Source organism: Camelus dromedarius, chromosome 10 (assembly GCF_036321535.1).
Source record: "Camelus dromedarius isolate mCamDro1 chromosome 10, mCamDro1.pat, whole genome shotgun sequence".
NCBI classification, from domain to species: Eukaryota; Metazoa; Chordata; class Mammalia; order Artiodactyla; family Camelidae; genus Camelus; species Camelus dromedarius.
Window position 1 is genome coordinate 58,090,166 of NC_087445.1, and position 25,104 is coordinate 58,115,269.

Genomic DNA, 25,104 nt, shown 5'->3' on the forward strand with positions numbered 1-25,104 from the left:
GCCTCTGTAAGGATCTGCAGGTGACCCTCTGGCAGTTTCTAATTGTTACCCAGATGCTTTCTCAGAAAAGAAATGTTTGCAGGATGCAGATTTTTTTTTTCTTAATTCCACCAAGATATAATCATCTCAGTGTCAGTTAACCTTGATGGGAGGATTACCCAGAAGCTTTATTCTATGTCTACCTCAACTGGAGTGGATCCGCTGGTCCCCTAGAGAAGCAAAATCACGAATCTCTCTTCCTCTCCTTTGGCTTTTCCCTGCCCTCCCGTTCAGACAACAGTCTGCCTCTGCCGTGGTCTTCAGCTGATGACCGTGATTGGCCTCTGAGGATCGCTGATTTGTCAAAATTTGGGTGGACCTCTGCATCACCTGAAGGGCTTGTGAAACAGAGACGCTGGCCCATACCCAGCGTTTCTGATGCAGAACGACTGGCATTTGGCCCAATAAATTTTTTTCTCCCAAGAATTTTCTAATGAGTTTCCTGGAGTTGCTGCTTCTGGTCCAAGACCCTCACTTTGAGAATCACTGGTCGGCAATGTAAGTAATACTACTTAGGTTGAAAACTTGGGGAACTGATGCAGGGTTTATAAGCTGCAGATACAGTCACCTGTAGCCCTCTGAGGGTTTTGGATATTTCTTGGGGGCTTTCATGTGTTTTTCCAGCATTGCAGCTCGCTTTGTGGGTCTTGGCATCGCAGGACCTGGACTTCACTCAGACTCTCTAGTGAGGCCCTCCGACCAGGGCTGAGCAGATTAAGAAGGAAACATAAAGTGAAGATAATATCTATCTACGTTCAGACTTTAATTTCAGGCTGAGATCAAGGGATTCACTAAAGCGTTGGAAGAAGGTCTTACTGTGTAGGGTGATAGCAGCATCAGGGCTCAATAACATAAACTTGTTTGAATAATGTGGTTGCAAAATAATGTGGTTTGCAAGATGCAAAATGAGAGGGAATTCTGATTTGGTCCTGAGCAGCAATTCTCAGTTCCGACTCTGTCTGCCTCACTTGGAGAGCTTTAATGTTTGGATTCAGTTGATCTGGGCTGGAGCCCAGGCATGAATAGAAATTAACAGGATCCCCAGGGACTCGAATATAAGCCTTGAGCATCCCCGCCCAGTGCTGTGGTTCTGAACCCCGACTGCACCGCAAGTCAGGACCATCCGAGACAGCTCTTTAAATTACTGGCACTTGGTCCTTATCCCTAGAGAATCTGATCATTTTATCTAAATGGGGGTCAGCACACGGGTCTGTTCTGGCAGCTCCTCACATGTTTCTAACGCGTAGCCAGGGTTCAGACTCACTAGACTAAGGGAGGGGTTGTACTTGCTTTGTGACACAACCACTTCAGAAACTCCTGGGGGCCAATATCAAAGTAAAAGGAGTCAAAGTCCTTGAGGGGCTGAACTGGCCTATGTCATTGGTCCCAGGAGACACGGCCATGCCAGCGACTGAGGGAGGGGCTTTGCAAAGGGGCTGTGTTGTTAGTTCTCTGAAACTCCAGCTCTCCTGCCTCTAGGAAGCCTCCAAGCGCAGGCTGACAGTGGCCCAGTTGGTAAACCCTTTGTGTTAATTGAGGGATGGAAAACCACAAGGGAGCACTGGAGGCGGGCTCTAACCTGTAACAGGTGCACACGGAGTGAGAGCCCAAATAGGACTAAAGCCAACAGGCCACGAGATTACTCCTGGTCGATGGAGCCACGCCCATCTCTCCCATTTGTCCTGATGAGTGCTTGCTAATTTCCGTGATGTGAATATTCCTATGATGGCTAATTTCAAGATCCCAACTGTTGAACAACTGGTTCTCAAAATTCCTGAATATTTAATAACTGTTGGAGAACAAAACTCCTGTGACTGGAAGACACACAGGATGACCTAGATGGTGTGGAGCTAGAGCCTAATTAACAGGAGGTTTCGTTTGCCTCCTGGAGTGGTTCTTCTGAACCAGTCACAGGTGGGGGCGATCAAGAGAGTCAGGATTCCGACCAGCTCTTCTGATGCTCATGATTAGTCCTAGATTGTAAAAAAAACCCCAGCCTAGGTCATGCGCCCACCCCGTTACCAGGATCTGTGATCGAGGATGGGGAAGAAGAGAGGCGGGAAGACAAATACATGACAGTAGACTGTGTTGCAGACAATTTCCCCATATCTGTGAGCAAGTTCCACTTATAGTGTGAGTGTCTCTCGGACAAGCGTTCAGCCTTTGGGATCAGGCAGGGAACTCAGGTTTGAGGTGCATCATTCATTCAGGGGGACAATTGACCACTGGCTTCATCTAGATCAGATTTCTGACTTAGGGAGTTGCTGTGAGGATTAAATAAGTTACGTATAAATTGCTTGGTGAATAGTTGGTACAGATGAGCTCAGAGTTTCCTCCCTTTATTTTTTATTTTTTAATTAATTTATCTTCGTCCAGTTTTATTGAGATCTAATGGACATACAGCACTGTATAGGTGTAAGATGTTCAGCATAATGATTTGACTCACATACACCATGAAATGATGACCACAGTAAGTCTACTGACCACCCATCATCTCCTACAGAAACAAAATAGAAGAAAAAGAAAACAATTTTTTTTCCTTGTGATGAGAACGCTTAGGATTTCCTCTCTTAACTTTCATACGTAACAACCAGCTGTGTTAATTATATTTACCATTTATACATTACATCCCTAGTACTTTGTTATTCCACCCCCCCCCCCAGAATTCACTTCCTTTAAAGCCCTGCATTCAGTCAGCAAACACTAAGTACCGAATGTGTGTCAAGCTCTGTGCATAATAGAATAAGTAAAAATAGGGTTTATCAGGATGGTTTCAGCTGGAATTGGGGGAGCTCTTCCTTAGCATTGGGGCTGTGGACACAAAGCTGTTCCAAGGTCAAGCAAGTGCAAAAGCTAGAAAGATTCCAGAACTCATCAGTGGAGGGTCAAAGGATGCTAGGAGCTTGCAAGGAGACATTTAGGAAGGAACTTCCCAAGATGACACAAAGGCTACAGAATCGCCATATTTATCAGCCTCGCCATTGATCCTCTTCAATGATTTTCCGTTGACTTCAAGATGCTCACCTTTGCCTGCAGGGATGAAATGTGGCCACTAGATGGCAGTGGTCTCCAAGGTAAAAGCAGCTTCCACGGCCATGAGCCTTCCTGAGGGGTCAGGAGGACGATTCCCACTCTTCACACAAGATGGGAATCCACTGAGATCTACAAATGGCAACTCTAAAAGCACTACAATGAAAACTACCACTTCCACAATCCGACATGGAGGTCAAACGTGGCTCTTCACTTACATTTACATTGCAGTAGAAAACTAACATTGGCCACCAGGTGGCAGCAGACACCTGCATGCTTCCGCTGATAATGGCGCCTGGCTCTTACCGGCTTGCCTTGCACCCGCTGTGCTGAGCAATTTCCACGAATTGTTTCCTTTAGTTCTTACAACACTCCCTTGAGGCACTTCCTCCTATTAGTATCATCTGCATTTTAAAAATGAGGAAACTCCCACTGAGAGTTTGAATAACTTGCTCCAGGTGATGTGACCTGGGGTGAGAGGCGGATCCAACCTCTGCAGTCAGCGCCAAAGCCTGTGCTCCTACGCCCCAAACTTTCCTTCTCATCGACTTGATTCAGTAACAGACCAACCTCCAGTCTTGGTCCTGGGCCAGCTCTGCTTTCTCTCCATAGAGTCTATCTTCAGCACAGACCAGCGCCAAGAAGAAGATGATTCTATGATGGTTGAAATTTGGACTTGTTCACTGGAGTGGCGAAGGTGTGGGGATCTGAGTGGGGCATGACAGTCTCTGTTAAAAGCAGCCACTGTCACTAAAGCCAACACCCCTTAAGATCTTTGTTCTTTCCAACTGCTTCCATGGGCACATAGGCAAGTAGTCTGCCCTCTAAGTTATCACAGATACCTACTGAGGTCTGTAAATGTTCTGCAGCATCACAGAAATCCTCTCCCTTCTCCAACCTGAAGCACCCGTTTTCCTCGGCCCCTACTGTTCACATGTACGCACACACACACCCACGTACATTTTACGCAATCGCCCCAATTCTAGGTGTCTGTTTCTGTATCGGGTAGGGTGAAGGTAGGCTGTCAACACTAATTAATGTATTAATTAATAATAGACCCAATAATTAATTCAGTAGCTGAAAGAAGACAGAAGTTTCTCTCTCACATTACAGTCCAAGGGGAGCATTTGAGATCTGAGGGCAGGTTTGTTTTTTGGTTTTTGTTGTTTTGGTTTTTTTTAAAGTGTAGTTTATTTACAATGTGTAAACTTCTGGTGTACAGCATGGTGATTCAGATATATATATATATATATATATATATATATATATATATATTCTTTTTTGTATTTTTCATTATAGGTTGTACAAGCTATTGAATTTGATTTCCTGTGCTATACGGTGGGAACTTGTTGTTTATCTATTTTATATATAGTAGTTTGTATCTGCTCATCCCAAACTCCTAATTTGTCCCTCCCCTACCCCCTTTCCCCAAGATAACCATGAGTTTGTTTTTTAATGTCTGTGAGTCTGTCTCTGTTTTGTAAATAAGTTCATTTGGGTCCCTTTTCTTTTTTTCAGATTCCACATATAAATGTATCATATCACTTTTCTTTCTCTGTCTGATTTACTTCATTTAGAATGACGATCTCCAGGACCATCCATGTTGCTGCAAATAGCATTATTTTATTCCTTTTTATGGCTGAGTAGTATTCCATTGTATAAATATACCACATCTTCTTTATCCAGTCATCTGTCATTGGACATTTAGGTTGCTTCCATGTCTTGGCTATTGTAAATAGTGCTGCTATGAACACAGAGGTGCATGTGTCTTTTCAAATTAGAGTTCCCTCTGGATATATGCCCAGGAGTGGGATTGCTGGATCACATGGTAAGTCTATTTTAGTTTTTTTTAAGGAATCTCCATACTGTTTTCCATAATGGCTGCACCAAACTGCATTCCTACCAACAGTGTAGGAGAGTTCCACTTCTCCACAGCCTCTCCAGTATTTGTAGACTTCTGAATGATGGCCATTCTGACTGGTGTGAGGTGATACCTCATCATAGTTTTGATTTGCATTTCCCTGATAATTAGTGATATTGAGCATCTTTTCCTGTACCTATTGGCCATTTATATGTCTTCACTGGAGAAATGTTTGTTTAAGTCTTCTGCCCATTTTTGGATTGGGTTATCTGGTTTTTTGTTATTGAGTTGTATGAGCTGTTTGTATATTCTGGAAATTAAGCCCTTGTCAGGTGCATTGTTTTCAAATATTTTCTCCCATTCCATAGATTATCTTTTTATTTTATTAATGGTATCCTTTGCTGTGAAAAAAGGTTGTAAGTTTAATTAGTTCCCATTTGTTTATTTTTGCTTTTATTTCTATTGCCTCGGTAGACTGTGAGGGCAGCTTGTTTTAAGCAGTCTTTTAGAGTCAAACTTGTTTTCACCCATTCTTCCATCACCCTCAGGACCTGTCTGGGGGGCATGGTCCAGCCTTAGGAGATGGTAAGATGCAGTAAAGCCGTTTACTGAAAGCACAGGTGTGCCCGTTCCCTGGCTCCTCAGTAGCTGTGGCTTCCCAGCATGGATTAAGACAACAGACTGGCTTCTAGAGATAAATTAACAGTAATCCTAGGATTTTGCCTGTGACCACAGAAGCTGGCAAGGGAACAACTCAAGTGAAGTCCAAAGGAATAAGCTGTTAAAAACTTGTTTAAGTTTGCATTTCCTCCCTCATTACAAGTCCACATCTAGTTTATCTCTTCCCATATTTACAATCGCACAAACTGTGGGAAGAAGAATCGTCACCAGAACGGATGAAAGGAACCACTGGTCCTGAAAAGTCCTCTGGATGGATCAAGATTTCCCCTGTATCTTAACACAAAGGATAACACACGTCACCTTGTGCCACCCAAACATCACATGGACACCCGTATCCCACACATCCTGCGCACCAGGGGAGCAGCACTGGCATGCTTAGTGGGGACTAGTGGGGCGTTTAGCCTGGGCTACGAAGCCGCAAGGACGATCACTCATGGATACAATTAAGTTGACAGTGTCCATACGTCCCTCAGTCACATTACCTGCGTCTCGCTCCAGGGCAGCTGGAAGGTTTTTGGAGCCTCTCAGGGTCATGCAATTCCTTATACTCATGCTGGTTTCTCTGACTCTGGTAGTGAGCCATACAGATTGTCCAGAAGAAGATTCTGGTGGTGCCATGTCATTTAGTCTGCATTAATCTCAGCTGGTCTATAATGACCTCATGCTTATCTCCAGAGCTGTTGGATTGTGGCAGTGACGCTTAGCAGACACTAGAGAATGCATTCACTAAAGATAAATGATGTTCTTGAACCACGGGCTCATGAGTAGGAAGGGTGTATCAGCCTGCCAGCAATGCTTAGTAATAATACTTGGGTTTACGGTATCATCTGGTATTTGTGGAATCTGGGCAGCCGGGGCAGGGTGGGCAGTTGACATTTAAGTCTGGCCATGTATCTGGAATGTGCTGAGAGGACCAGCTCACTATAAGAAACTCCCAACAGAATGTAATCTGGTGCATCCACTGTGGAAAACAGTATGGAGATTCCTTTAAAAACTAAAAATAGACTTGCCATATGATCCACCAATCCCACTCCTGGGCACACATCCAGAGGGAACTCTAGTTTGAAAAGATGAATACACCTCAGTGTTCATAGGAGAACTATTTACAATAGCCAAGACATGGAAACAACCCAAATTTCCACTGACAGATGACTGGACAAAGAAGATATGGTATATTTATACAATGGAATACTACACAGCCATAAAAAGAATGAAATAATGTCATTTGCAGCAATATGGATGGACCTCGAGATTATCATACTAAGTGAAGTAAGTCAGACAGAGAAAGATAAATACATGATATCACTTATGTGGAATCTAAAAAGTGATACAAATGAACTTACAAACCGGATTCTGGTGGTACCATGTCATTTAGTCTGGCAAACAGCAAACATAGAAAACAAATATGCGGTTACCAAAGGGGAAGGGGGAGGAGGGATAGATTAGGAGTTTGAGATTAGCAGGTACACACTACTATATAGATAAACAACAAAGTCCTACTGTACAGCTCAGGGAACTACATTCAATAGCTTGTAATAACGTATAATGAAAAAGAATATATATATAAAAAACTGAATCACGATGCTATACACCAGAAACTAACACAACATCGTAAGTCAGCTGTACTTCAACAAAAATCAGTAAATAAAAGAAACTGCCATCTCACGTAGGCACAGGGCTTCCAGTTCTCCAGTGCTTTGCACGTTCGCTGCTGGTGGTGGTGGTGGGACAAGATCTGTGTGACGCAGCAGTGGGAGGACAGAGCAGCCTGGGGGTGCCAGACCCCTCCGATGCACCTCTCTCTCCAGGGGTGGCCGTGTTGCCCCTTGGCCTGTCACAAGGCGGTCTGAGTACAGGCTGAACTGTGGGTCCCTTCAGCAATGGAACGTTTAAGGTAACGGATGTGTCATTAACGCACGTATCTTCTTGCTGCACTCTCCTACTCCTAATTTTAATGGCACCTAAACCACCTGCTTGCCAGGTGCACTTGGTCCTTGGCAATCAGTCCGGTGACTTGGAAAAGAGAAGGTTCATTATAAGGTGAATTGGGGGGGGGGGGCTCTCAATAGTGACTCTCTGGGCTTGGTCAACGTGACCAGAGAGAATTCCCGTGAACTTCTCTCCTTGCAAGCGAGCGGTAAACACGCACGTCCACCCAAGGCAGGTGGAGGAGAGCGAGGACCGGGCGGGCTGAGCAGGTCCGAGCCACATGATGTCCGAACTTCCTCTTCCGAGCCCACCATCAGCGGACTCCATCCAGTCCACCTGAGCCTCCATCGAAAGCGGAGGAAGAATAAATTAGAGGAGCACGGGCATGGAGATGATTCCACTCTCAGACTAAAGTCTATAATTCCTGGGGCCCATTTAAAACGGGTCCTGGGTCTTCCCTATTGTGGCCATCACTGAAGGGGTGTCTTCCCGTGCTTTCCAAAGAGCTGAGACAGAAGTACAATATTCGATCCGTGCCCATCGGAAAGGATGATGAAGTTCAGGTCATACGAGGACATTACAAAGGGCAGCAAGTTGGCGAAGTGGTCCAGGTTTACAGGAAGAAATGTGTCATCTACGCTGAATGGGCGCAGCGGGAGAAGGCCGATGGCATGACTGCCCACCCACCCACTGTCCACCCCAGCAAGGCGCTCATCACGAGACTAAAATGGGACAAAGAAGCCAAATCTCACAGATGGGGGAGGAAAAGGGCAAAAGGGCAAACGATTGAGAAGATGCAGGGATAAAGTAATCCTGCGGACAGCTTTCATTAAAGACTAGTACAGCGAAAAAAATAAAAGAGAATGAGTCCTAGGTGTCGGGTGAGTGAGCAGGGTTGGGTGTCCCACAGGCACTCAACCACCTGCAGAGACGTAAGAGGGACGCAGCGGTGAAAAGGGCTGAGTGCCCGGGACAGAACCATGCGGATGAGACAGAGGATGCAGTCAGAGGGTTTGCTGGCCAAGCAGACGGAAGTTTGAAGAAATAAGTGATTGAGATGAAATTCACATAACATGAAACTGACCACTTTCAAGTGAACAAGTCAGTACACTTAGTACGTTCACAATAATATACGACCACCCCCTCTAGCTAGTTCTGAAACATGTTCATCATCCCAAACAGAAACATCACCTTCATAATCATGGAACAGTCACTCCCCGTGCCTCTCCCCCAGCCCTGGCAGCCGCTGATCCATGGATTGGCCAGCCCTTGACATTTCCTACACGTGGAATCACACAATAGGTGACCTTTTATGACTGACTTCTTTCACTTAGCATCATATTTTCCAAGTTCATCTACGTTGTGGCGTGGTCCTGCATTTCTTGCCTTTTCAAGGCTGAATAATCGTGCATTGTATGGTTAGACCTCATTTCGTTCATCCATCCATCCATCCGTCACAGCCATCGGCACTATGTCCAGCCTTTGGCTTTTGTGAGTAGTGCTTCTCTGAACGTGCATGTGCAAGTACTTATTTGAGCTTGTTTTCAATTATTTTGGGCACACACCTGGGAGTGGTAATGCTTTCTTTCCATTTCATGCTCAAGGCCAGGCAAATGCAAAAAAAAAAAAAAAAAAAAAAAAAAAAGGAGGGGAGCAGGAATTTAACAAAGAAATAAAAAACAAATGAACAAACGTCCACCAAAGGACCTGTAAAAATAATGATACTAGTTTTATTCACAGTGGCCAAAAAAAAAAAAAGAAACGGGCAACGAAAAAATAAATCGTGGTTGATGACTGGGAAGAGGCTCAAAGAAACTTTCTGGAAATGTTTGTCTTGGTCTGTGTTACACAAGTGTGTGTATCTATTTATATCTGTGAAAATAAGTGGATATATATGTAAAAATAAATCTTTGAACTAATACAAGATTAGCGCACTTCCCACACTTCGCATATTTCATGCCTTGATGGAAAAGCCAAACAGAGGGCACCAACGCCCAGGCCCTCCTCCGGAGACTGGAATTTAATGGAATGTTCTCTAAGCTTCCTGATGATTCTCGTGTGCAGTCAGGGGTGGGAAGCACTGTCTCAAGGGACAGGGCCGACCGTGTTGTGAGCCTCAGGCCCGGGTGGCTGGCAGGCCGTGGGGGGGCCACCTCACCAGGGTTTGGCACTAGTTTTGAGTCTCTTTGGCACACACGCCCTTTGGAGGCTGGTGGTGGCGGGTGGCGGGTGGCGGGTCAGGGGTCTTCCCTAGGATCTTGCCAGCCTGTAGCTGCGGTCAGCAGAGAGGAGGCTCGGATCTGGGGGGCAATTTGTCCCAGGCCTCAGGTTGTGAGTGTAGCCACGCGTGTCGCGGGAACAGCACCATAAGAGGAGAAAAAGGCTCTGGTCTTGGGGGACAGTCTGGCAAGCAGAGTCTGAGACTGGCGGGGCAAGAGTCCGTGGCTGGGGCAGGAGCAGGGACGGACTCTCTCACGTGGATGGAAAGTCAAAATGGGGTCAGCATTGCTAACAGAGCTCTCCAAAATGGAGCTGGGAGACCACTAGGGGAGTGTGACCTTTGCACGCCTCAGCCTGGATGGAATCTGACCTTTGAGCTGATGAAGTCATCCAGAACACTTGCCAGAGACTCAGAAAACAGGTCAGAACTTTGCCCTCAAACGCCTCTGGCGGCCTATTTACCTACAGGACCCCAACCCTAAAACAGCTGGAGATTCTTTAAGGACAAATGCTTCCGGTCTCACGTCAAAGTCAATCGCAGTTCTCACCAGGCAGTTTTGCACAATCTCGTGGCTTTTTGTCTCTGTAAGCCCCTGATTTTCTCGACCTCAGAACACTCCTTGAGGATTACGCCAATTGATATCTCCCAAATTGCAATTCTTAAGACCCCAAATAAATTCTTTTTCTTATTTGCAGTCTCCTGCATTATTATTATTATTATTGGTTGACATCCAGGACACTCCAGCCACAAGAGCGCCTCCATTTCTCGGGAAGGGGAGCAGCTCCTGCCCTGGGAGATTTTGCTAACCTGGATCTGGACCTGGTGGTGATTTTGAGGGCTGGCTCAAGCCCACCTTAAAAACACTCGGAGTTTGGGTTGGCAGAAGACGCAGTTGGGCCACCACCAGCCTTTTCCTCTATGTCTCAGCCAGGGCAGAGGGATTGACATGCTGCCAAGTCTTGGTTGTTATTCTGTTCTTAGTGTATGTCCTGCCAAAGCGAGCACTTGGTTATCATCCTGGACTTGGGAACTCAGGGGGTAGATTCATCAATGACTGGACAAAGGGGAGGTGAAGGGGTTAATGATACATAGTGGGTGTGTTCTCTTTCTGGATGGAAGTTGAGGGGAAAACATAATGTAATTGCCACAAATCCAAGAAATAAGATGAAAATGAAAAGTTAGGTCCTTTGAACACTGTAGGAAGCGTGTTGTTCATTCGCTTTAGGAAAAACACATTGCAACTGGTTAAGTAAACTTCAGGAATTTATGTGCAGATGAAAAATGTTGCAAGTAGATGAACTGGGTCTTTCTCAACAATAAGGAAGTGACCTAAAGGGATGTTTACACAGAGTTGGGAAGGCCAATGCCTCAAAGGCTGGGGAGAGGTTAGTTTTAGGAAGCAGTGTTTAGAAAATGTCAAACGCTTCTCAAACAGATGGAAGCATCAGTTTCACCACCAGTCCTCGAAGGCGACGTCCCAGCTATGAAGCCATAGACATAAGGAAGGCGAGGAGCCGGGGGGAGGTGGTTTAAGTATCATAGTGTCAAAAGATAAACGAAGAGAGTTATTTGAGCAAAATTCAATTCCAATCGAGGGGCACCAAACCGGAAATGGTTAGGAACCTTTTAGGAAATGGACAGGAGCTGGGGAGAGACTTTTAATAGAGAAGACTGGGAAGCCAGGTCGGAAATTGATGGTCTAGCGCATAAAGCCTAGATGGCCGCTCGTGATTCGTTGACCTTAGCTTTCGATTTCGTAAACTTGAGGCATTTATGGGCGTGGATTTCGGTTTGCTGCCATGGGCCACCACCACGCGAGAGCCACGCCAGTCTGACGGCCTCCTTGTTTAATTAATTTAACAGTAGTTAAGAGTTTATAGAGAGTGACTCTAGAGTGTGGCTGCCTGAGTTTGATTCTCCTTTTGCAATCTGCTCGCTGTGCCACCTGGAAGCAAGTTATAGACCCGTGTTGGAACGACTGGCCTTCAATCCGGGGTACCACTTGCATCACAACTTGGGATGCAGAGATCTTAAACAAACACGACAGTCACCCCAAAGAAGAAGGATTCCCCTCAGGAGAGACCTGAGCCTGGAGGGACTCCCCAAAGAATATTTCTAACTTTTCCAGAAGTGAAAAGAATTTCCAGATGCCTCTCTCAAAACCCAAGAGAACAAAGCCAAAAAAATTTTTTTTTCCAAAATAATATATATGATCAAAAAAGAGACTGGACATAACCAGTGCCTCTGTGGGGCATTGGTTCTTCCACAGCCAGTGGGACATGTGATGGATGGGTATGACATTCAGAGGAGAACTTGACTCTAGTTCCCCTAAGGAGGGAAGGAACCTGACTCTTAGAGCCCTTTTCTCCAGCATCCCCACTGACCCACTCCATCTGCTGTGGCGGCGGAGCCCCCTCCACACACATACGGAGACACTAACAAAACCCTATTTTCTGGGAAGGCAGGGAACTTTGGAAGAAGCCGTTTTCCTAGCCAGTGGCTTAAGTTGGTGTCTGCTGATGCAGTGAGAGGGCTCGAGGCACCTTTGGAGGAGCCTGAACGCTTAAGGAGAGGGCCAGGAGGGAACCAGGGCAGGATGCGGTATTCGAACACCGCTGTGAGGACACCTGCAGCCCGGATGCCTGGAAAGTTCTGGACTTGGAAAATGGCTGGGGATTTGGGGATTTCTTTGCACCCAATCAATAGCTCATTTTCTGGAAGGAAATTCTCCTTTCTGACTGCAGGTGTACTGCAGGATTAATTTCCTACTAAAAAGCAGAAACAGGGTCCTCTCACTCAGCTGGGACACAGTGAGAGTGGTGACAGTCTCCTGTCTCTGTCCATAGCCCCCCTTAGCCTAGCACAGCCAGGAGGTGGGATGGGGTGGGGGGTACACTATGGAGTAGCCACTACCACGGGAGAGTTGTGGCACCCACGGACACTTCCCCCTTGTCCCCCAAAGGCTGTGTATAATCCACAGCAAACAGAAGGCACAAAGGCCCCCCCACATTTGAAGAATCATCAGCTTTGTGGGTCAGCCACAGTCCCAGGAGCAGTGGTCCTATAGGTGTGGTCCCCAGACCGGCACCATCAGTATCACCTGGGAACCTGTTAGAAATGCAAATTCTTGCCCTGCCCCTTCACAACTGCCTGGTGGGAAACTGATGGGACTGGGATCAGCCATCTGGGATTTAATGAGCCCTCCAGGTGATTCTGATGCCTGAGAAGATTTGAGAAGTGCAGCCCCAGTGCGGTGCCGGCTGGGAGAGAAACCAGTTTGACGGGATGGGCAGGACTCCTTTCCCAGAGTGACAGGAGGCTGGCAGGAGGCTGCCTCTGGGGACTGACCTGGCCTGAACTCTAGCCAGGCTCCTCTGAGTCCTCTGCTCATCTGATTAGCCCTCAGCCTTGGCCTGAAGACCTGAGCCAACCTGAACGTAGTTTCTGACAGGCCAAGCCCACAACCCCAGGAGGGCCCCAGCCCGGCTTAGAGAGCCTGCCTGAGAAATTGCAACGATGCCAGAAGAATTTACTATTTCGTGCTAGCCAACACCTGAAGGAAGGTAGGTCCCTGTCTCCTCGCCTCTGTGGGATGGTAGGAACCTAAGTTTGGTAAGTGCCCGCTAGCAAACCCTTCCTTCTCTCTGTAATATTTCACTCCCCTGACGTCAGAGCCCGTACTCGCCCCCTCTGCAAACCTTCATTCTCTCTTTAAAACACCCAGTCACCTCTGTACAAATGGAAATTTTCTGTTCCTCACTGCCGTAGTGGGATAGGGGTGAAAATCTGTGCTCAGCACTTGAACTAGTGTCCCGCCTTGTTGATCTTAGGACATTTACATTTGTGTGAAGGCCATTCCGTCTTCTCTTCTCCATGGAAGTGAACGCTTGACTAGTTCTGCTCCAAGACAAGGGGGAGGGGCAGGAAGGCCAAAGAGGTTTTTTTTTTTTTTTAAAGACGGTAGTATCTGCGGGAAAGGGGGCGGAGCAACACTTTATTTCCCAGTTGCATGATTGCTCAGAGTAGGCTTGCTCCAGGAGATGCAGAGAGAGATCAGTGGGAAAGATGACAGTATAGAACAGCCAGGAAGATACGGTGAAAGGATGGTCACCACCCATATGTTGCCGGCAACCGATGTTCCAAGTTCTTGTCCCGTCCCAGGAGGAATTCAGAGACAAGACGCAGAGGTTAAAAAAGTAAAGTGAGGATTTATTAAAGGATGGATAGTACACTCTCAGGGGAGAGCGGGCAGGCTCAGGTGGGTGGCTGCCCTGAGTTTCTTTGGCAAGTTAGCTACATAGGGTATAAATATGAATGGGCGGAATATTCATTGGGGAGGGAAGGGTTTGGGGTCATATTCCCTGATTATCATCCTAACTCCTCCTTCCCAAAGGGAGGAGGGATTTTTGTCCTTATTTAGTCTGGATCGGAAGTGTCATGGCGTTGGTGCCTGACGGGTACTTCTGACCTGCAAGGCTAATTTTATTGAAATGAGGGCATAATGAGCAAAAGGTTACATTCGGACACTGGATATTCCTGCCTTTTCTCATCTTTCTTTGTTCTTCTCCAGGCCACTTATCACCCCAAAAGGTGTGATCCCTTATCAGCCCAAAGGTTCCTGCTTTTCTTTCTCTGCCCAGGGACCCCTGGTGCTTACATGATGTGTGGTTTCCTGCATTTGGCCTCTGCCCCTCCTTTCTGCCCAATTCCTGCCATTTGGTCTGTGTCCCCCTTTCTCTGCTCATATCTAGCTATCTGCCTGCTCTAACACAAAGACGCAGAAAATACCCCCTGCCCCTGTCCCCGGGCCTAAGTTCGGTCGGCAGAGGGCAGATGAGCTCAGGGCACTGCAAAGAGAGGTGGACCTCCAGTGCAACTGTGTGGAGGGACGGCTGGCAGCATGAACAGACATTACCAGTCTCCTAGGGCTGAGGGAGCTGTTGCAATAGTCTCTCACCTGCAGGAGCCTGTGCCGACGATCCCCAGTCCACACCAAGCCTGCAGACCCTGACCCAGGTCGGCGTAAAAGGTCCAGGCAAAAGAGACCAAAACCACACCACAGCCAGTCACAGAATGCGCCGTCTGTTCCACGTGTCTTTCTACCCTCACACTAAAAAGCCCTGCGAACAGAAGGGGGCGGGGCGTGTGAGCAAGACGACCACGCCCCTCCCTCTAATATTAAAGATGTAAATCAGGGAGGTAGAGATGTGACTCGAATCTGAGATTTTATAATTCAAAATCGTTTCAAGTCTTAAGAACTGGAATGAAAGAGGTTTAATGACAGGGAGTGACTGAAAAGTTAGGGAATCAGGCTGAGCCGGCCTGAGGTGGGGGAGCCTGCCCCCTAGTGGCGATGGGTTAGAATTGACAGCTAATGAGAAGCCTCTCGCCTACTCCACCCCCACTTCTATTATCCGCCCCCACCCCCGCCACCTACCGTTTTACAACTGGGGAATCTGTGGCTCTGAGAGTTAAGTAACTCAGCCCAGGTGACGTCTACCAATGGCAGTGCTGAGACTGGAGCCCAAATGCCCCCGCCTCGCCTCCAAGCCCGGGAAGATGGAAGCTTATCTGTGGCAGCCACGTGGGGGAGTCCTCATTGTGGGCTGGAAGGCTGGGTGACCCTAGGGTAACCCGCCTGATGAAGGATTTGCAAGGTGAGCTGGTTATTCTCTATTTTAGGAAAACCTTCTTCTGCTAACACTGTGGAGAGTAAGGGAGAAGGTTAGCTCTACTCATGACTGGCTGGGAAGAGAAAATCAGGGAAGGTGGTGTGGCAACCCAGATATAATCTGAGCCCTTTGTCCCAGCGGGTTTGACAGCCTAGGGGTTGGGAGAAGTGTATGGGTGTGCTTGGGAAACAGACCGTTCTGTTCTAATGCTCCTGGCAGAAGCAGCCTTGTGGAAAGGGAGGGGGCAGGATTCAAACCAGCCCTCCTCTTGCCCCCTCTCCCTTTAAACTCTACCTCAGGGAACACTTAATCCTCAGTCCCACCCCACACCCGGTCCCAGGGGAAATCCAGGCCTCTGGGGCAAAGGCACTATCAGCAGGTCAGCCTTGGTGGCTGTCAGTCGCCTCTGACTTACACTTGCTAACACTGACCTGACCTGTCCTTGGCTGAAAAGCTTTTGCATATCCGGTATTGCCTCTTGGACTCTGGCCTCTTAAACCCATGTCAAGGAAACGCAGCTCCAGATAGAAGAATGTGGACTCCAGAAAATGGGCACTTGTGAAATGTGTGCACAGGGGAGTGAGTGACCTGTGCAAAGTCTCGCCCTTTCTCTTGCCTCTGAGGTCTGAGACTCCGGGCCCCAGGCTCTCCTCCTCTCCTGGTCACCTCTCTTCCATGTCCCTCGCTGTCTCCTCCTCCCTTTACCCCACCTCTTCTAAGGAAGGATTGTAAAAGTCCCTAGTGATTTTTCAACTAAGTAAACTGAGACTTTTCAGGACCCATTCTGGATCCTGTCTTCCCTCTACACTCTGTGTCGGTGAGCCCATCCTTTCTCATTCTAGGTACCTCTGCATACTCATAACACTTTGATTCTTAATGTCTAGCCCAGAACTCTAGTCTCATTTAACCACTTGCCTATTGGATGTCTTCATTTGTGTGTCTGATCATCTCAAACTCAGCATCTTTCAAATTGAACTTGTAATTTTCCTGCAGTAAATCCTATTGATTCTTTCTCCAAAATAAACTTATATCAATGTTTCTACTTTTTCCCCACTTCTACCCAACTCTTGCTTGAGCTAATAGTATCTTTCCTACTCAGCTTGCCCTGGCCATTCCCCCCCCCCCGCCCCCGACATTGCCTCTTAGCATGACCATCAACTCATTCTCCTTAGACAACCAGAGCCATCTGGTTAAACTGAAAATCAAATCATTTTTGTCTCATATGTAAAACCCTTAATAGCTACTTACTGTGCTATGACCTGGCTCCTCTCTATCCTGTGAGCCATTAGCACCACTCATCCATGTCTCTACTCCTTCTCTCCTTCCTGCACATGGAATAATTGCACTTCCTCATACCCTTGAAGTGGAGATATGCCCATAGTACTTGCTTTGGACAATGAAACATAATGTGAGCAGTGAGCAAAGTGATTTGAGAGCCAGTTCATAACAATTAAGGCACTTTCCTCTCCTGCTGGAGTGATTAGGGAAACCAGTATTGATATGGTGGTGCCATGACAATGAAGCAGCCTGGATGGTTGGTAATATGTGTAGGAGGGCTGCCCTGGAAGTTTGCCCGAATCTACAGTGGAATTTTCATGAATGGAAAAAAAAAAAAAAAAAAAAACTTCCATTGTGAGATGCGGGGGGTCATTTGTTACTCAGCAAAACATAGTCTATCCTGATTGATACACTGTAGAAAGAAGAGTTATTTGTAGGAATCCTCTTTAAAACAAAAGTAAAGGACACAGTTTTGTTTTGTTTTTTCAGAAAATGGTCTTGTTTTTCATTAGACTATAAAAAAATTAACAACTGGCTCTTATTAGTTATTCACAAAAGGAATCATAATTAATCCCCAACTTGGAGGGAATTTCAGGGTGGCCTAAGGAGACGGCACATACATATTTTTGACAGGTAATGACACTCCTAGTTAACAACTCTCAGTGTGGATGGGCAAGACTGGGTCACCGCAAGGAGAAAAGGAAGATGTGGATAAAACTTTACAGAGAGAGAATCTGGCACAAGGAGAAGGCACTTTCGCTGTGTTTAAGTATCATTATTAAAGTTAAACATTAACTAGCTAAGATGCTTTCTTCCCCGTCACCCAAGTAACACCTGCTTCACTTTGTCTTTGGTTTAAAATATACCAGGAAGGAGCTGAGTGATTTAAATTTGGCTGAAAGGGGAGCAGTTTTTGAGGAACACATATTTTCCAAGCAGGAACATTTCTTTGTCTTCTTCTCTCAGGCTCCTATTATAATAAATCTTCAAAGATTGGCAGTGTTTAATTTGGAGAGAGAGGGGAGACAGATGAATAGAAAAGTAGAAAGAAAGAAAGGAAGGGTGGAGGGAAGGAGGGAAGGAAACAAATCTGTAATGAGACTGGAATGTGCAGTCTCAGTGAGAGGGGAGAGGTGACCAACCCTTCCTAAAGACCCTCAAACAGCAGGTGGCATCGACCCTTATACCCAGGGTCACCATACTTTGGGAGGCTCATGCTGAAAAGGTGTGGTCACTACCAATGAATAGAGTAACTTCTAAGTGAGCTGGCCTCCAGGCATAGCAACCAGAAAAAGACAGTTCTCAGAGCTCATCTTTTCCAAAACAGGTGAGAAGTCTTCAGAAGTTCCTGAAAGCAAGATTGCCCACGCCGGTTGACACCAAGGCACTGCGAGGCACGCATTGGCTAGGGTCCCCGTCTTCATGTTTCAGAATTCTCTAGTGCTAGGGAGTGAGCAGATATCCTACTGGACTTTCCAGGACTCAGTAGCAGTGTCTTCTTACACAAGCAGAATGGGGCGGCGTTGATCGGACGGCACTCTTTCCTGCTGAGCTGTGAGCAGTCTGGTCTGGGAAGATCTCTTCCCTTTTGAAGGACAAGAGCACATGGCCACAGTGAAGTTCATTCCCCACAGTCCCTACAATTGACTTGGTCCAGTCCTTGTTCAAAGCTAAGGCCCTAGTGGTGCCTCTGTCTCCCGGGCCCTTTGATGAGGACAGAGAGGGCCTCGAGCTTGAGACCTTTGAGCAGAAAGCTTTAGGCTGGGCCGTATAAGCCCAGGTTCCGGGCGGCTTGGGAGATCCTGGGGGTTTTCCTCTGGGGAAACGGATAGTGAGCTGGTTTTCCAGACCTGTGTGGGTTCTTTATGGAAGGAGGGCACTGAACGCCGGTGTTTAGGCTGGATCCCACTGCCTTTGTTTGGGGGTCTCCCACTTGACCTCCATGCTGGGCTGCCTCAGGGATCATGGTCTCTTGCGGAGTCACCTTATTTTCTTCCAGCAAACCTGGGTCTCCTTCCTGAGGGAGGCTTTGCTCAGATCCTGTGAACTTGTCCTTGTGTTTTACCTGATGGCTGGTTTCCTGGTGGAAGGTTTGGGCCAAGCAGTGCACCTCTAATTGTGTGTGCCATGGAGACTCGGGGGCCCGAAGAGAGACTTGGTCAGCCTCCTCCAGCATCCCCTCTGCCTCAGGACCCACCTCTTCGAGGGACAGCGAAGGCCTTCTCTCCTTGTTAATCCAAACAGCATTGACCATGGACTCCGCAAGCGCGGGCATGTTCCCTCCTGAGAAAGGAAGGCACCAGCAGGGTCACCACTGGAAGGCACAGAGGTGGCTCCCATTCTGGGGGTCTTAGAGCTTTCAAGCTGAAGGCAGGTCATGCTCAAAACATCAGGGGGGCCAGGTACCCAGTACATTGCATGTGGGTATCCATGCGTTGGTGGGTACTCACGTGGTTCCACTCGCTCACACGCATGACCTGCCTCCTGAGCCACATGTTTACACCCACACACACGCTGTCTCTCTCTCTCTCACACACACACACACACACACACACGCGTGTTCACATACACTTACTCATTCATCCAACAAATATTTACTAAGCACTTAGAATGCGCCAGGCATCATTTATCCTAGGTCCTGGGTCTACAGGAGTGAACATTGAGACAAAATCCAACCCTTCATGATGTGTTCTAGCAGAGTAGAAAGAGAATAGCAAATAAATTAGGATAATAAAATTTCAGGTGGTAATCAATGCAATGGAAAAAAATTCAAGCATGATCGAGTCTAGTAACAGACTTTGGTCTTTGACGGCAGTGCGGGAGTGAACCCTAGGGAGAGCTGGGGAACCAGCATTTCAGGCTGAAAGCATGAGAAGGAGCAACAGCATGCGTGTGTTCACCCACATGTGTGGGTTCACAACACCTGCCTGTGGAAAAGGTAATTCTTCACTTCCAGGGTTTTGTGTCCCGGGATTCTGATAAGGGGTTTGCCACCCAAGGCAGAGGCGGGAGGAGCTGTTTTGAAGCAGCTCCTTTTGGAGGACTGGCCTTTATCTTTCTCTCCTGTAGACACTGTCCTATGGGATATGATGTTTACAGCATCTGCTGCTCCCCCGCCCCGAAACTGGCTTTAGGGATGAGAAGGCAGACCAAGGCTCTCTTCCTTCTCAGGGACAGCTTTTTACCACTTGGTGGAACGTGATAGTTTCTTGTCAACTCTTGGTGGCAGCGAGAGTTGGAGGAATGACTGAGAGGCATTTTCCTATAGAAAGTAGGTCTGTGACCAGCCTGGAATTCCCTCTGAGATGTCAGTGAGGCTCCCTTGAGTGCTTTGACATCTGTCACTGCGGGAGGCCCTGCAGGTGACAGAGTACATGGTGGGAGGGAATCAGAAGGAAGCCCCTGAACTCCAGTGCTGGGAAATCCAGAACACCTGTCACCGCATTTCTGGAACCTAAATACATTCTGTGACACCAAGACAGGATGGAGAAAGCTAATTCCAGAGGCCTTCCTTCCACTAATTAGCTCCCAGCATACCTGCCCTTCCAGATACAACCCAGTGTTTTGAGACATGAAAATCCAGCTTCAGTCACAGCCAGTCTCCATGGTCACTGTTTTCCTGGGTCTCTCTGCCGTGCTGGGCACAGAGGACCACTGTTTTCTAAATTCCCTCTCCCTGCTTGGCTTCCTGGCATAAATACCTCCTCGTTTTCTCAGAAAAATTAATTGTGAGACACACACAACATAAAATGTAACCATCTTAGCCATTAAAAAAATTTTTTATGTACTTTTTTTTTTAACGGAGGTACTGGGGATTGAACCAGGACCTCGTGCATGCTAGGCACGTGCTCCACCACAGAGCTATACCCGCCTCCCCGTGACTGCCTTATTTCACTTGGCATAATGTCCTCAAGGTTCACCTATGTTCATCCAAGAGCATGCATCAGAATTTCCTTCCTTCTTCAGGCTAAATAATATTCCTCTGCTGCCATTCTGACTGCTGTCTTCCCTGAGTATTTGAGTTTTCCAGGACTCTAATTGTCACCCTAGCCTCTTAGCCATATACACACTGACCCTCCACAGTGCCCATGGCTTCCGCTACCACCTATATGTGGATGACCCCAGATCTAGAGCTTCAGCCCAAATTTCTCTCCTGAGATCCAGGTTGGTTGGCAGTTTTACAGACAACTATCTCAGATGCAGCATACTTAAAAACAAATTCAAAAACAAATTCATCTCTCCCTACCAGAAATCTTTTTCTCCTGTATTCCTGATCTCAATCAACGGTACCACCATCTACCCTGTTGCTAAAGTGTAGGCAGCAAAATTTACTTTTTTGCCCCCCACCATCATTTTCACCTATAATCTGTGATCTTACTCTGATTTCTCCCTGGAGAAGCCCCTTATTCCTCATGCGCAGACCAAGTGCTCCAAGTGTCATTCCAATTCAGACTCATGTGACGTGGTGCCCTAGTGGTCCTCAGCTAGTCAGCACAGAAAGCTCTGAGGAGCTTTATACATATTAATTTATTTAATTCCTACCACAACCCTATAATTTGGGGACTACAGTTATTCCCAATTGACAGATGAGAAAACTGAGTCACAATGTCATTTACATAACTTGTTCAAAGCTGCACAGAGCACGTTAAGTGACAGAGCTGGGGCTCACATTCAGGCTCTTCTCCTGAATGTGAGGCCAAGTTCAGGAATACCCCCTCAGACAGCGCACTCCTTCTCACCATTAGAGCAAGAATGTGGACTGCTAGAAATGCCTGGAACGATCCTGACCAAACCTGGGGGAATCAGAAGTCTTCCCTGGGGATGCAGGACCTGAGCTCTCCTCCTTGTTTTAATCTGCCCTGACTCACTTGCACATCACATCACCGTGGTGATGATGCAGGAGGAAGGGCCAGCAGTGGGGAGGCTTGGGGCAAGGATTCTAGGGGGCCTGCCGAGTTTGAGATGGCTTTGGGACATGCCCAGCCCGTGGATCTGTGTCTGAATCAGAAGTGTGTTAAATCTGGTTACTAGGGGTTTAAGTGAATGTTCGCTGAGTGACTGGATGGATAAACACCGTTGAGAAGGGGATAGGACTTTAGGAAGCTTTCAGCTTATGCCCTCCAGGGATAGGGGGATCCCACTGGTTGGCAAGAACCCAAGAAATGAAAGATGGGTGCCTTCAGCCCAGGGCACCACACTTCCCAGCCCAGACAGTGAGATCCCTCTGGCCCGCATCCCCTCCCAGCCTGGCCTCACGTGAAGTGGGCCACTCAATGAGACTGTATAAATAAGCCAGGAATTCCCAGGGCACAGCCTTGCCCTTTGAGGGGTTCTTCCTACCTCTCTTGACTTGTCCCTCTCTGTTAGAGGATGCAGGGCTGGGACTTGACCATTGCTTGCTTTCTGAGCCCTGGCTCATGACTTCTTCCTGGAATAAATCTGAGTTCCCAAAAGGAATTGGCTTCTCCCTGGAGGAGGAGCTCCCCTGTCTCACCGCCCCTTCCTGGCTGCTGTCAGAGGTGTGAGGGGTTCCCTCAGTAAGCCTGGGTGCCACCGGGTGCCTCCTGGGTCCCTGAGCCCTGCACTCCTCTGGCCAGGGCCCAGACTGTGGGGAATGCCACGTCTTCACTCCCCAGAGCCAGTTTCTCTGGTTTGCCTCCTTGAGACCCAGCCAGGAAGCACAGCTCCCATCTTCCACATCTGGCCTATCAGTGGGGCCAAGCCCGGCTCACAGGGCAAACCAGTCCAGCAAGAAACAGCACGTGCTGAGGCCCCTGGCTCAGTGGGCAGGGGGTCTGAGCCCAGCAGAGCTGCCCTGAACCGGGCTCCCTGCTCTTCCCCATCGGGAGGGCCCGGCAGAGCCCTGGCCCTGCCCTGCCCTGCCCGCAGCCCCACCACCCATCCTGCTGGTAGCCAGGCCCTTCCCCCTTCCCTTCTGCTCCCAGCACGTGCCCAGTCGTACCTTTCGGGAGCACCACCAGGTGGGACTGGGCCCTCTGCTGCCGTCTCAAGCCTTCATACTGGGCTCTCAGGAGCTGGACGCTGAGCAGGGGCCCCTTCCCTGGGGCCTGAGTCCTGGAGCTCTCGGCCATGAAGCGAGACCCCGGCTGCCAGAAGTGGGGCAGGGCAGGGCACGGGCAGGGCAACCCCTTCATCCGGATCCGGGAGAAAAGCAAACACTGATGGGAGGGGCTGGGGGGAGGTGGTGGGGCTCAGGGAGAGGAGAGAGGAGTGAGGAGGAAGGTGGAAGGACAAGGAGGAGGACGAGGTAGGGAGAGGGGGAAAAGGAGGGAGAAGGCGGGGCGGTAAGGAGAAGGAAAAGGGGGCAGTGAGGGGGGACACTGGGGAGGAAGGAAGGAAGGGGTGCCGAGAGGGAAGGAAAGAGTGGAGGAAGGTGCTAGTAGCAGGGGTGAATGGGGTGAGGGAAGAGTGAGGACCTGGGGGCAGCAGGAGGCGGAAAGGGCAAGGAGTCAATAAAAAGGAGAAATTGATGGGCAAGAGGCGAGGGGAGGAGCTGGGGACGAAGAAAGACAAACACAGCTGCTCAGAGTCCTGCTGGGGTCCAAGGAGTGTTCTATTCCAGGTCCTTCACTGTTTGATCCCAAAGTTTAGAATCCGACCCCAAGAGCTACTGTGAAGCCTCCTGTCTCCTGGCAGAGCTGGAGCTAGTGCTAGGCAATGCCAAGTGCCTGCTCAGCTCTTGGACTGGAACCTGAATGCTCGTCAGCAAACCTGCCTGTTTGGTTGGCAGTTGGAAAAGGAGCACCCTCTACAGCCTCACAAAACTGGTGCCTCAGGGATGTGCACGGGCATCCAGGCAGAGGGAGACCCAGCCACAGAGGTGCTCCCCAAGACCTTCACTCACCCCCCAACACACATCCCCAGACCCAGGGGGGTCCTGGCCTCTAGCCAGCCCCACATTGGATGTAGCCTCTGTGGTCTTAGCATCTCCCAACCCGTTAAGCTGGTGTTCATCTTACCGACAGCAAGGCGCGCCGCCCTCCTCCTCTGCCTGCCAGCCCCACCATGGCTACACCCTCTTAAAATCCTAAACCCTCTCTCTCTTTCACCAGCTTCAACGTATCCTGGCTCCATTTGGCCAATTATGTTCCTTTGTATCTTCTTTCATAGTCACCCAATTACCCAGCATACCCACAGAGGCAGTGGAAACAGAGTAGCAGCTGAATTTAGAAGATGTTTTGGAGAATGACTGGATGGGATTTAGCCACTGGATGTGGGATGAGAGATGGGGTCATATGTGCTGCTGTGACAAAGCACCACCAGTTGGTTGACTTAAACATCGGAAATTCATTGTCTTACAGTTGTAGAAGCCACAGGTCCATGATGAAAGTGTCAAGAATGTTGGTTCCTCCTGGGGAAGTGAGAGAGAATCTGGTCCATGCCTCTCACCTTGCTTCTGGTGGTTTACTGGCAACCTCTGGCATTTCCTGGCTTGTAAAATAAAAGCATTATCTGATCTCTGCTTTTATATTCACATGGTGTTCTTGTGTGCATGTCTCTCTGTTCAAATTTCCCCTTTTTATAAGGACACTAGTCATATTGGATTACAGCCCATTCTAATGATGTCATCTTTTTTCATCACTTTTTAAATTGAAGTGTAGTTGATTTATAATGTAGTCAGTTACAATGTGTCAACTTCTGGTGTACAGCATAATGTTTCAGTCATATGTGTACACATATATTTGTTTTTATATTCTTTTTCATTGTAGTTTACTATATGATATCAAATATAGTTCCCTGTGCTATACAGAAGAAATTTTTTTAATCTATTTTTATATATAGTGGTTAATCTTTGCAAATCTCAAACTCCCAAATTTATCCCTTCCCACCCCCTTTCCCCTGGTAACCATAAAATTGTTTACTATGTCTGGGAGTCTGTTTCTGTTTTGTAGATGAGTTCATAGTGTCCCCTTTTTTTTCTTTCTTTCTTTCTTGTTTTTTTTTTTTAGATTCCACATATGAGTGATATCATATGGTATTTTTCTTTCTCTTTCTGGCTTCACTTAGAATGACAATCTCCAGGTCCATCTATATTGCTGCAAATGGCATTATTTTATCCTTTTTTAAATCACTGACTAGTATTCCATTGTGTTAAATATAACACGACTTCTTTATCTAGTCATCTGTCAATGGACATTTAGGTTGTTTCCATGTCGTGGTTATTGTAAATAGTGCTGCTATGAACATTGGGGTGTATGTATCTTTTTGGATTAGAGTTAACCTCCAGATATATGCCCAGAAGTGGGATTGCTGGATCATATGGTAAGTCTATTTTTAGGTTTTTAAGGAATCTCCATACTATTTTCCATAATGTCTGCACCAGACTACATTCCCACCCACAGTGTAGGAGGGTTCCCTTTTCTCCACACCCT

General features: G+C 47.6%; 1 protein-coding gene across 1 annotated transcript; it reads right to left on the reverse strand.

Annotated features, from left to right (window-relative positions):
• Nucleotides 1-17,080: 17,080 nt before the first annotated feature.
• On the reverse strand, nt 17,081-23,390 carry C10H9orf152 (chromosome 10 C9orf152 homolog). Its single transcript, XM_031450177.2, has 2 exons — nt 22,674-23,390; nt 17,081-18,994 (listed from the first exon to the last, which is right to left on the reverse strand). The coding sequence occupies exons 1-2, from the start codon at nt 22,864-22,866 to the stop codon at nt 18,468-18,470; spliced, it is 720 nt and encodes a 239-aa protein (XP_031306037.1). The 5' UTR covers nt 22,867-23,390; the 3' UTR covers nt 17,081-18,467.
• Between the last annotated feature and the right edge of the window lie 1,714 nt (nt 23,391-25,104).

What these genes read in the sequence shown, in the direction of transcription:
- C10H9orf152 (XM_031450177.2), bottom strand. Translation starts at nt 22,866, where the DNA reads ATGAAGGGGTTGCCCTGCCCGTGCCCTGCCCTGCCCCACTTCTGGCAG. An exon ending in CCTGGTGGTGCTCCCGAAAG is followed by an intron (nt 18,995 to 22,673) that starts GTACGACTGGGC and finishes TTCCTTTCTCAG; the next exon opens with GAGGGAACATGCCCGCGCTT.